This window comes from Diceros bicornis, chromosome 15 (genome assembly GCF_020826845.1).
Source record: "Diceros bicornis minor isolate mBicDic1 chromosome 15, mDicBic1.mat.cur, whole genome shotgun sequence".
NCBI classification, from domain to species: domain Eukaryota; kingdom Metazoa; phylum Chordata; class Mammalia; order Perissodactyla; family Rhinocerotidae; genus Diceros; species Diceros bicornis.
Genome location: NC_080754.1, coordinates 67,451,412 through 67,464,813, shown reverse-complemented (window position 1 = coordinate 67,464,813; position 13,402 = coordinate 67,451,412). Strand labels below are relative to the sequence as shown.

Below are 13,402 nucleotides of genomic sequence, written 5' to 3'. Positions count from 1 at the left end.
GGTCATCAGTTCTCTGTTCAAGGACACGTCTTGGCTATAGCTCTCCTTAAATTTTTCAGAGCTCTCCCTGAGGGGAAGAGAAAGAAGGAAGGATAAATTTAGGGATAATGTGAGGGGTCTAAGTGCATATCCTTTTCTTTGACAACCTGAGAGATTCAAACTGCCTGGAGGAGTGCTCTCACTGAGCTCCTCTGAGCGCTAAGGTCTCGTGGGACTGGGAGGGGGCTCTCCTGTTGGTCACTGGGGTCTCCATTCCCCAGCTATACAGAGCAGCTCTCTTTTGACCACTTTCAGTTTCAACTGGGCATAGAGTTCTGTTGCTATAAACACTTGAAAATCTCCAATGTGGCTCACTCCAGTACCTGGCATTTAGGGAAACCGAGTCCTGAAGCAGAACTGGTGCACTAAGGACCCCGGGAGACTTAGAGACCCACCGCTGAGGCCCAGGCCCTGTCCCCAGCATTTGCTGCCTCCCAGGAGTTCCCACCTGACTGAGGGGCCAATAGCAGACATTCAGGAGATCCCCCATCCACCCTGGTCCTCCTATGGAGAGGGGCACTACCCACCAGGAAACTTCCCCCATGTGTTCTTCAAGTGGCATATGGATGTTTTCTGCAGAGCAGAGATGACAGTGCGGGGCGAGGAGAAGTTCTTCAGGATCTCGAACTCCTGGGGAAGGGAAGAGAATGAGCTGTGAGGTGGGGCGCAGGAGCCCTGCTTGCTCTAGCTTCAGTCCCCTTCTATTTAAATCTCCCCTCCTGGATTAGACAGATGTTCAGGGAGCCCCAGAAGGGCACATTTAGGACCCAAAGTGTAACACTCACAAGGAGGAGGATTTTAGCTCAACCCAAGGAGGGAGCCAGGTAGGAAGTGAGCATCCCCGCACTGGGACCTGGAGTCAAGATCAGCGTGCTCCTGGCAAGAAGGACCTAGGGACTTGCAGGGGCTTAGACCACACACTGCAATCCTGGGAGCTGATAAAGGTGGAGGCAGTTCCTAAGGCTCCAGAGAGGGGCTCCACTGGGCCTCCCACAGCACACCTGGGCCACCTGGATCCAGCGCTCCACCACCCTCGCCCTGTCCTGGGCCATCATGCTCGGGACCCCGAGGCAGGTGGTGATGACGAGGTTGGCCACCCTTCTGAAGTGGTCGATATTGGCCCGGACGGTGTGCGCCAGGTGCTCATTGCCGGGCTTGTTCCTCTTGCCCCAGGTGGAGCCCAGACGCTGAGAGGGCACCACCTTCTGGAAGGGCTCCTGGGGAACAGGGGGAGTGTCACCCAGCATTGCCACACCCTAGCTCTGTGTCCACAGCCCACAAAGTCCCACACAGGGGTCACAATTTAGAGCTGGAGCTCAGGAAGCTCATGATGTGGCCTGAGCCTTGTTCGAGTCCCTGGCTTTTCTTCTCTGTCACTGCAGGCACCCAGCAGAAGATGACCCAGGACCCAATACTGGCAGGGAAGGGAGAGGGGCATTTGCATCCATTCCATCCTGGCTAACTCCAAGCTCCAGATGGTGGCTCAGCTTGGCTCATCCCAAGGGGGCATCTTCCAACACACTGATCCCCCTCTGGTCCCACTCCCCATTCTGATGCACAGTCTCCTGTGGCAGCTACAACCACGGGCCTTGTCTGTCTCCCCCATAGTGAAGTACACATCAGGTGTCTAATAAGTCCTGAGGCTGTTGAGCCTCCTGAGCAGAAGGTTGGACCATCAGGGACCTGACTGCACACAGTGAGTTCCCCTCCCCCACTGATGTGCCAGGCCCTGCTCACCCTTCCGTCTCTTCTACCTCATGGAGCCGGCACAACCACTCTGTGCAGCAGGTCCTGTTAGTGTCCACCTCTACGGTCTGCAGGTGGACAGCAAATGTTTGGGGGTTCAGAAAGTTGCCCAGGTTGTATGGTTGGTAAGGGGTGGAGCCAGGATTCGGGCCCAGATCATAGGAGACTGGATGAGGTCTGGGGCAATGATGGCAGAGTGAAGGCCTACCCCACCCACCCTGAGAGCCCAGCTGCTCACTGCATCCATCACGGTCAACTGCTCCACCACCAGCTTAGGAGGGAAGGCCGTAGGTTGGGCTTCTTCTCATGCTTCTTAGCCACAGGTGGAGATGGACTTCCCACTAGAAATGATGGTCCAGGTGACTCCAGCTCAGCAGCTCCCACTCCTGCTGCAGCCGATGTCGGCCCTTGCTCCAGCTCCAACACTGCTGATGGAGGGGACACTGGCTCCAGTGCTAGAGAGGGTGGTGTCAACGGAGCTGGAGACAGCTCTACCTCCACCACTGCCCACAGCTCTGCTTCTGCTGCTGGCTGAAGCTCTGCACCTGGCGCTGGAGCGGGATAAAGAGAAAGGTTCACTCACATAGCTGACTTTCCATGTGTCCTTCTAAATACAGGAAAGATTCCACTTCCTTTCCAGGAATAGCCAGCCTGCAGTCCCCCTTACCCTCTGGCTCTGCCTCAGTGGCCTCCAGAAGCTCACACCAGTCAAAGGAAAGAGGGTCTCAGCAGCTCAGCTCTGAATCAGGCAAGGTTTCCTGCATGTACATCCCCTTTAGCTTGAAAAAGAGACAGCCCCTGACTGGTCCCACCCTAGTTCTGGTCCAACCCCATCATCTCAAGGTCCTGAGTGTGGAGGCCCTCTGCTCCTCTTCTCATCTTAGAGCAGCACTGGATGGTGTGGGTGGCCTCATGCACCTGCCCCTTGTCTAGCGAGTTGGTGGACTTGAAACCATTGGGCAGCTACTCGATGACCTCCTGAGTGGAGTTCTGCAAAGACTGCCTGGGAGCTGGGCCAGAGGGAATCAGGGGCTGCCTGCACACTGCCACTGTGGTCAACCCCCAAGAGAAAGTCTGCTCCTCAGTTCAGGCACAGAGGGCATCCTGGCAAAGAACTCTGGTCAGGGAGGGAAGGAGATGAAACCTCTAGGGCTCAATAACATACGAGTTGAGCAGCTCACCTTCTCATGCTGCCAGCCATGACTGGGTATGAACATGACAGACCCACCAGACTTCCGACACCTAACAACCAGCTCCTGCCCAGGAATGGCCTGCCCCACATACCCTGCCTTCCCCACACCACACAGACACACAAACACACACAAACACACGATGAGGGGCCTGGATTTTGGGGTTGATCAGGTGGGATCACCGTTGTGTCCTGGTCTGCACTAACCTTTCCTGGGCTGCCCTATGTTACCCTTCACTGCCTCCTGTCAGACACCCAGAGGCGTCAGGGATGAGGGCTGAGCCAATGTAGGCAACAATCAAAAAGATTCTTTTTCTGGGCTTTTTTGAGCCCAGATCCTGCAAAAGTTGGGATACAAAAACAAAACATTTTTGCCTCGACTGTCTCCCATCAAGTGAGCTGGATGGGGGACTGTGGGTGCCTGGTTACCAGAGTTCAAAGATCTGTTGAGGCCTAGGACCAAGGAGATGCGGTCATTTTTCAAGATTCCTATACCTGGACCCCTTACCTCAATCAGATTTCTCCAGAGCTGCCCCCTGAGCCCGGGCTGCTCACCCTCCTCTCTCATGTCACTTCCTGAACTGTACACAAGGAGCCTACACAGCCCTAGCCCCACCTCCCTAGAAACCTAACTCAGGTCCTTGCTTTGAGGAGACAGAGATGAATGCAGACATCCTTTAACTTACCAGTTCTTCATCCTGGGATAGTCCTTGTGCCTCTCAGGTCCTCCCCAGTCTCCAAACCTACACCAGGGGCATCAGGCTAGAATCTGCTTCCTAGGGACCTCACCTGGTGTATATGAGATAATATCTATTACCCCTGTGGGCTGGTGTCACATGTACATAAGGCACAAAATTAGAGATGGAAGAATAACAAGAAGGGGTGACAGGTAGCACAGAACACCACTCAAAACAGGCCTGGGTTCTAGCAATGTGATATTGGAACAGTCACTCCCAACTTGGCATCACTTTCAGGTCAGCATCATGAGGGGGTTGAAACTAATGGAAATTTAGATACTGCCATCCTGTGGCATTAAACCATTCAATTGTTTACTGTTTTATGCAGAATGAGACCCAAGTGCCTCATCTTGGCCTATGAGGTGGGCTGCCTCCACAGTGGTACCCAGTAAGCCCCACCCATGGTATAGCCATCCCCGTGGAACCACTAAGTAGTTAGTAACTGGCTTCTGAACATAATAACAGCCAAAGTGATGGGATGTCTTGTCTAAATTTTAACTACACAAGTCTCTCACTTCCTCTTACTCTGTCTTTCATGTTTCATCTCTCTCTCTCTCTCTGTCGAACCCTTGTAACTGAGGAATCAAATACCAGTGTTTTGGGACTGCCCAATGTGGAGGCCTATAGAGGAGAAAAGCACGGGTGTGCCCAGGCCAACAGACAGAAAGAAACTTAGACTCTCAGTCCAAACTGAACCCTGAAGTCTGAGAGTGAACTTTGGGGCTAGTCCTCCCCCAGTTGAGCCTCAGTTGAGGCCTCAGCACCAACCTGTTCAACTCACTGAGGCAGAGGCACCAAGCTGAAACGTGCCTGATTGCTGATCCACACAAATTGTGAGATAGTCAACATTTGTAGTTTTGAAATGCAAGGTTAGGGGCAATGAAGTCAGAGAGGGAAAGGTAACTGACACAGCCTACCAGGCCCTGGCCCTACCTTCCACCCCAGCTCCTGTTCTCTCCTCCCAGCCTCCCTCCAGCTGCACTGGCCACATTTCTAACCTCCTCTGGCCAAACTCACTTCTGCCTGTGAGACTCAGGACCAGTGGTGCCATCCCCCTGACACACTGCTCCCAGACCCCTGAAGGGTTGGCTCCCTCTTGTGATTCTGGTCCCAGAAAACGTCACCCCAGTGAGGCCTTTCAGACCCTCCTACCCAGTGATGCCCAGCCCTCCCTCACAGCCCCCTGATGTGTTTCTCTACAGCACTTGCTCTTTTCTTGCTCCTGTTTTTGCTTTTGTCCATTTCCCCTCTAGGCTGTGAGCTCCTGGCAGGCAGGGACCACTTGGTCATTTTCATCCTGCACTTTGGCCCACCAGGGCACCTGGCACAGGGTGAGTGCTCAGTGCACAGCTGCTGAATGAGTACATGGGAAGATCTTGCACCCCTCTCCCTGCTTCTGACCAACTGTGATTGTGGAGATGAACACTAGAAATAGGAGGTACAAGTTGTTTCTGAGGCAGAGGGACAGCCAGAAAGACCTCTGCTTGACTCTTCTCTGCTCCAGGAGGTCAAGAAAAGTTCAGTGGACACCGTGTAAATTCCGGGTTTACAGGAGAAGGAAAGGACTTGATGTATATGTATATTATGTAATGGTTACCAAAATAAGTTTAGTTAACATCAATCACCAAGAAAACATAAAAGATTTTTTCCTGGTGATGAGAAGTTTTAGGATCTACTTTCTTAGCAACTTTCAAATGTACCACACAGCAATGTTAACTTGCATAGTGCTGTATATCAAGTATATCTCAATACAACTGAAAAAAATAAAAACAAAATCTAACTTGCCACCACTGACACAAGAGGCTGCCCGCCCCCTGGTGGCCAGCACTAGCACTGCAGCCCTCACCAAAACTCCACCAAACAGAAAGGAACCATTCTTCAGACGTCCTCAAGGCAGAGGCTCTCCAGGGTCCCAGAGGTAAAGGAGCAGGACCTGTCAGCTTCGAGAGAGTGGGGTGAATCTTGGGAGCCTACCTTTCCCCCCATCTTGCTGTCCCCCACCAGGTGTCTTCTTCATTCCTGAGGCATCCAACCTCAACCAGGACAATGACTCCCCCCTGCCTCCAGATGAGGACCCCGAGGATCCAACAAGAACTGGTCTTCTCCCTCATCTCTAGACTTGGTGTCCAGTGCTCTGGCATCTTCTTCCTTATACCCAGTTCTCATCCACCTATGCCCCCATGTCTCCTCAGTTCTAAATGATCTCAAGTGGGTGGAAAGCATCTTCTCAACATTTCAGAGCACAGTAGGTCACCAACAGAGAACCTAGTCCAACAGACACATTGCGAGTGCATGGAACACTTGGAGTCACCTGCTGGATGCACTCCATTTTATACAGGAGGACCCTCACTGAGGTATTCTCTCCTGTTCCCAATGCCTACACAAGGGGAGGATGGACTCATCACAGTTCTGGGTGCCCACAGAGGTGGACTGCAGGATCCCAGTCCTGTGCTCCCCAGGCTGGGCCAAGGATGGGTCTGGAACAGACAGATAGGCAGAAACCTAGGAACCTTAGGGATTCCTCTGCCCATCTCTGGGCATGTATCTAGGAGAACGAATGCCATGGTCCCCTGGGAGAGCTGCCTCCCATCTCTCTCCCTCCTGCCTCTTGTCACTTCCTCCGGGTCAGCTCTTTCTTGACTGCACCTCCATGGCCCCCACATGAGAATTCAGTGTGAGTGGGGGTGCCTATGCACATGCTATGATGAGGAGAGGAAAATGATCTCATATGGAGAGGGGTGGGCAGCAATCCTCTAAGATCTTAATGCCTCTCATTGCCAAAGGAGACCTGAGGGAAGGGGCGGAGCCTTGGCCAAGGAAGCTGGAGCTCTGTCTAGTCTTTGGGACCCAGACGACCTCCTGTGGTCTGGGCCAGTACTTGCCTCTTTCTGGGCTATTTTCCCAACTGCACAGTGAGGGGTAAGATGTGCAACAGCACAAGCGTGTGCTCAGCCAGGACAAGTCATCAGGCCCCATAGATACATTAAGTATGTTTTAAGTGTATTGAAGACATTAATATTGCTGTGCAATCATCACCACAATCCATCTTTAGAAGTCTTTTCATCCTACAAAACTGAAACTCTATACCCATTCATGAATAACCCCCCATTCCTCCTCCTCCCAGCCCCTGGCAAACACCATTCTACTTTCTGTCTCTCTGAATCTAGCGATTTCAGGAACCTCATAGAAGGGAAATCACACAAGGTTGTATTTTTGTGACTGGCTTATTTCATTTAGAGTAATATCCTGAAGGTTCATCCATGGTGTGCCATATCTTAGACTTTCCTTTCTTTGTTAAGGATGAATAATATGCCATTTTATGTATATACCACATTTTGCATATCCATACATCCCTGGACAGATAGCCTAGCCGGGCCCAAAACCAAGCCCAAAATCAAATGGGGCCCCAACCAGACTTTTATCAACGGTCCCCTGGAGACTACTTTCTTAAGCCACGTTCCATATATTTACTAAGGATCTAGTCTTGGGCCATGAGTTGTTTTTCAGAAACTCCGTTTTTCCTCCTTGAGCAAGTTTCAACTGGTTTGAACCAGTGAGACCACAAGACGGCTGGCAAGACACAAACCATCACTGTTGTTTGAGTCAAGTGACTGGAGGATGACGTAGGGGACCAAGAACTCAGCTGCCAATCATGTTAAGGACACTGCCTTTTGAACGTGGGATGTATGACAGAACATGAAAATCTACTTGCACAAAATGCGTAGGACTGCCCCCAACCTCCCACACCCACTCCTTTGCCCTTAAAAAGCCCTTTCAACGGCCCATTGGGGAGAAGGATTTAACCTTTGGCTCCTGTCTCCCTGCTGGCCAACCTCGTAATAAAGCTTTTTCCCTTCTACAAGAGCGGTATCTCATGGTTGGCTTAAGGGGTGCATTGGGCAGCGAGCCCTTCCTCGGTTATGATACTTGGGTGGCTTCTATGTTTTACCTATTATGAATACTGATGCTATGAATATGGGTGTTGAAATATGTTTTGAAGAATATGCTTTCAACTCTTTGGGGGCTTATATACCCAGAATTGAAATTGCTGGGTCCTATATAATTATATTTTTAATTTTTTTTTAGGAATTGCTATACTGATTTCTACAGCAACTATATATTTTATCTTCCCAAGACAGTGCACAAGGGTTCCAACTTCTCCACATCTTGATCAACACTGGTTCTATTCTTTTTCTTCTTCTTCTTCTTTTTTTTTTTTGGATGCCATCTTTTTTTTTTTTTTTTGATCAATGAATGTGAGGTGGTCTCTCACTGTATTTCTGATTTGCATTCCCTAATGATTAGTGATGATGAGCGTCTTTTCATAGGCTTATTGGTTATTTGCAGATCTTCTTTGAGGAAACGTCTACTCATGTACTTTGTTCAAATTTGATTTGGGTTGTTTGATTTTTGTTGTTGAGTTTAGGAGTTCTCTATCTATTCTGGATATTAAGCCCTTGTCAGACACATGGTTTGCAAATATGGTCTCCCATCCTGTGAGTTGTGCTTTTACTGTTGATAATGTCTTTTGAGATACAAAACTTTTTAATATCCATGAAGTCCAGCATGTGTATTTTCTTATTCTATTGGCTGCTCCTTGGGGGTCATATCCTTGAAATCATTACCAAATCCTATCTTGTAAAGTTTTGTCTTATGTTTTCTTCTAAGAGTATTATAGTTTTAGCTCTTACATTTAGGTCTTTGATCTATTTGGAATTAAGCTTTGTATATGGTGTTAGGTAAGGGTCCAAGTTGATTCTTTTGCATGTAGATATCCACATTTTCCAGCACAACTTGTTGAAAAGGCTTTTCCCCTTTGAATAATCTTGGCACCCTTGTCAAACATCGTTTGATCACATGAGTGAGGGTTAATTTCTGGGCTCTCAATTCTGTTTCCATTGGTCAATATGTCTGTCTTTATGCTATGACAATGCAGTTTTGATACTGTAGATTTGTAGTAAGTTTTCAATCAGGAAGAATCAGTCCTCCAACTTAGTACCTTCTTTCAAGATTATTTTTGGTATCTGGGCTTACTTGAGATTCCATAAGAATTTTAGGATGGGTTTTTTTCTATTTCAGCACAAAACGTCCTTGGGATTTTGGTAAGGACTGCACTGGATTTGTTGATCTCTTTGGATAATGTTGACATCGTCACAATAAGGAGTCTTCCAATCCATGGTGATGGGATGTCTTTCATTTCTAGCAGTGCCGGGTGGTTGTTCAGGTTGAGGGGGCGGCACTCCTAGATGTAGTCGTGCAGAAACCCACAATTCCTCCTCACTGTGCCTTCACCATTTCCTTAGAACTCATGGACCATCAACAGAAGAGAAAATGCATGTAAAATGCATGTGGGAAATTTGCAAGGACTGGGTGTGCCAGTCAGTGCGCACCCAGGATCCGAACCCGGGCCCCCAGTAGCGGAGCATGTGCACTTAACCGCTAAGCCACTGGGCAGGCCCTGGTGTCTTGTTTTAAACACATGACTTCTGTTGGTCCTTGATTTCCCCAGTTACACCCCAGCTGTCCTTTCACTGACCATTGTTGGTCACACACCCACTGCACCTGCCTCCAATCCTTCCCCTTCAACACCGTAATCTCACACACAGCTCCTCCCGACACTATCATGGCATCTCCCACCACACGTCCCCTATACCTTCCATACAGCCATCAAGATGCTTCACAAACACCATCACCATTTATGTCCAGTGGGCTGAGAGGGCTGCCTGTGCACTGGGAGTCATGAGTCACAGGGTCTGTCACTTGGCCTCCAATCACCTACTGTACCCCAGATGAAAGGCTTACCCTGCGGAGACACTCACTAGTAGCCAACTCCATCGAACAACAACATCTTTGCCCCAGGCTTCCTTCAAAATTATCCCCGCACTTTCTGCCCCAACTGCTCCTTGAGGGGTCATTTTGGGGCAGCCTTTGAGGCCACCTTGGTGATTTTGTGCCCAGGCCCAGACAGCTCTTGGCCCACAAACACTTTAACCATAACCTCTGAAATCATATAGCACAGGTAACCAGTGAATGGGTGCAAATTACTGGTTTTACCTCAAGACACCTAAGGAATATTTCACACCAGGAGCATCCACTTTTGGGTTTTACTGTGGGCTGATATCACAAGGCTCTCATCCAGTGAGCTTCTCTCTTCCCCAACCCCGTGAACAGCTTTCTCCAGGCTGTATTGTGTAATGCATTATTGTCTCTCTCTCAGCCTGCTTCTCTCATTTCGCAGGTCCTTTGAGTTTCCTGCTCTGACTAGCTACCATCAACCCATAGAAACAATGTCAGTCCTATAGCACTGGGTGTTCAGTTCTACTAGGATTGACTGACTGGACTGGGCACAGGTGTGGTGGCCCTACCCACACAAAATCAGGAAACTGAGGCAACTAAGAGGTATCAACAACCTTAACACAACATGGACAACAACTCCATAAGAACATATCCTAGCCCTTGAACAACAGTCTCATGAGTCTCTCGCCTAAATGGTTTTAGAAAATGGCCTGGCCCTAGACTGTCTATACTGGCCAAGGAAGGAGGGGTTGGTGCCTTTCCTAGAACCACTTGCTGAGTGTACATCAACAGAGAAGTTCAAACCTACCTCCATCAAATGGCCCAAGAGGTTAAAATATTGCATAATATTACCCAAATATTTGAATAGATACCAAAGGCCCCCGAGATCACTGACCTATTTTCATGGCTGGTCTCTCCATGTTGTGGACAATGGAAATGGACTGGATTTTAAATTGTTGCTTGTATAATCATAGGATTTCTTACTATAGCCCTCGTCGGATGTTCACTCTCTTGGCTACAACCTGCCATACTCCTAATAACTCCATTAATTACACTTATTAAATATACTAACCAACTTAAAATTAACCAATACCCTGATTAACTTTAAAAATTCAAAATTTTTATGTGGAAAATCTGTTTAACGTAGAATACACCGTTTTAAGCATTTCAAAGTATACATTTCTGTGGCTTTTAGCACAATGATTATGTCGTGTGGCTATCACCACTATTTAATTCCAGAACATTTTCAACGCCCCCAAACAAACCCATACTCATTCACACTCTATTTTCTGCTAACCCAAACCCATGGAAACAACTCATCTGTTTTCTCCCCCTATGGATTTCCCTATTCTGGACAGTTCATTGAAATGGCATCAAGTTATCTATTGCCTTTGTGGATGGCTTCAGTGAGCACACATGTTTCAAGGTTCACCCATGGCCTAGTATGTAGCAGTACTTAATTCCTTTTTATGGCTTATAATATCCTATATTATGAATAGGCCACATTTGGTTTATGCAGTGATAACTGGATAGAAATTTGGGTTTGTTTCACTTTTGGACCATTGTGAACACTGTTGCTTTGAATGTCTATGGGCAAGTTTGCTCTTTTGGACATATCTACCATGGGCCTCTCCAGGTCAATGGTAATTCTAGGTTTAAGATTTTAGAAAATGCCAAGTTGTTTTCTGCAGTGGCTGCATCATTTTACTTTCCCACCAGTAATGTATGTGGGTCTCCCTTTCTCCACATCTTTACCAACACTTGTTATTTTCCATTATGTTGAATATAGCCTTCATTTTGAGCATGAAATAGTATCACATTGTGCTTTGAATTTGCATTTTCCTAATAATTAATGATACTGAGCAACTATCTTGTGCTTATTGGCCATCTATGTATTTCCTATTCCAGTTGCTTACCCCGTTTCATTGACTTGTCTTTTATAATTGAGTTCTAAGAGATCTTTATATATTCTCAAAATAAGAGCCTTCTCACTTATATAAGTTGCAAATAGTAGGAGACATCAAAGACCCACTTTTAACAATGGATAGAATATCCAGACAGAAAACAGGAAATAGCAGACATGAAAACATTAAATACTAAATGGAGCTATCAGACACACACAGAACATTTTGCTGGACAGCAACAAAATGCACACTCTTCTCATGGGCACACAGACTATTTTCCAGAACAGATCACGTGTTAGGTCACAAAACAAGTCTTAACAAGATTAAGAAGACTGAAATAATACCAGGTAACTTTTCTAAACACAGTGGCATGAAAGCAGAAGTCAATAACAGAAGGAAAACTGGAACATTCGTAATACGTGGAAGTTCAACAAAAACTCTTAAACTTAAAAGTAGATCGGGGGCTGACAGGTGCTGTAGCGGTTAAGTGCATGTGCTTCGCTGCTGGTGGCCCGGGTTCGGATCCTGGGCACGCACCGATGCATGCTTGTCAGGCCATGTTGTAGTGGCATCTCACATAAAGTGGAGGAAGATGGGCAAGGATGATAGCTCTGGGCCGGTCTTCCTCAGCAAAAAGAGGAGGATTGGCATGGATGTTAGCTCAGGGCTGATCTTCCTCGCACAAAAAAAAGGTAGATCAAAGAAAAAATCAAAAGGGAAATTAGAAAATAGCTCAAAACATACAAAAAGAAACAATAGGAGCCGGTCCGGTGGCGCAAGTGGTTAAGTGTGTGTGCTCCACTGTGGCGGCCCGTGGTTCGCCGGCTCAGATCCCGGGTGTGCACCGACGCACCGTTTGGCAAGCTATGCTGTGGCAGCGTCCCATATAAAGTCGAGGAAGATGGGCACGGATGTTAGCCCAGGGCCAGTCTTCCTCAGCAAAAAAAATAAAATAAAATAAAATAAAAGAGGATTGGCAGATGTCAGCACAGGGCCAATCTTCCTCAGCAAAAAACAAAAAAAGAAGAAAGAAAGAAAGAAAGAAAGAAACAATAAACACACCAAAACTTCTAGGATGCAGAAAAAGTAGTAGTAAGAGGACAGTTTATAGTGATAAACTTGTACATTATAAGAGAAGAAAGATGTCAAAGAAACAACCTGACTTACAACACGCAGCATTAACAAAAGAAAAAAATGAAACCCAAAGTTAGCAGAAGGACGGAAGTCACCAAGAGGAGAGTGGCAAAAAATTGAAAGACAGTATGGAAGTTCAATAAAAGTAAAAGTAGAGTTTTGGAAAAAATAAAATTGAGAAACCCTTAGAAAAAATATCTAGGAAAACAAAGATAGATGACTCAAACTAAATCAGACATGAAAAAGGAGGCATGACAACTGATGCTTCAGAAAGAAAAAGATCAGAAGAGACTATTCTGAACTAGTGTACACTCATAAATTGGGTAACCTAGACAAAATAGATAAATTCCTAGAAACAACCTATGAAAGCTGAATCATGAAGAAATAGAAATCTTGAACAGATCAGTAACAAATAAGCAGACTGAATCAGTAATCAAATACCTCCCAACGAGAAGGGACTTCTCCACTCTGCCTGACCTTAGCCAGCCTGCGCCAATGCCAGGCTGACTCCCGTGGACCTAGCTGGCTCCCTGTAAGTTTCTGCAAATCCAGGCCCCTGGCTCACCCTGGAGCATGCCAGCTCTGGTGGCCTCAAGCAGCATCCTTGACACCAGGCTCCCACCAGGCTCCTGGGAACCCAGGCCCCATCTCAGCCTAGGGGCTGCCATCTTAAACAGCCCAAGGTGGCTCTTGTGACCACAAGTGGTGTCCTTGGCACCAGGCTCCTGGTGGGCTCTGGTGAATCCAGACGCTGCCTCACCCAAGGTCCTGCGTACTCCAGGCAGCCACAGGCAACACTCAGTCACAGGCAGCTTTTGTACCAGGGCACCCAGTAGGCTCCCACACCCCCAAGACCC

The 13,402-nt window shown here is 47.6% G+C and overlaps 1 protein-coding gene across 2 annotated transcripts in view; it reads right to left on the bottom strand.

Annotated features, from left to right (window-relative positions):
* Positions 1–2,015: 2,015 nt before the first annotated feature.
* Positions 2,016–13,402, bottom strand: part of LOC131415034 (uncharacterized) — a 138,729-nt gene continuing 127,342 nt past the window's right edge. For both annotated transcript variants that reach the window (XR_009222311.1, XM_058556489.1), the window contains exon 2: positions 2,016–2,336. Coding sequence is in view for 1 of the 2 variants with exons in the window: in XM_058556489.1 (XP_058412472.1) it covers positions 2,156–2,336 (181 nt within the window). In the remaining variant the exon portion in view is untranslated. The remainder of the gene's footprint in view (positions 2,337–13,402) is intronic.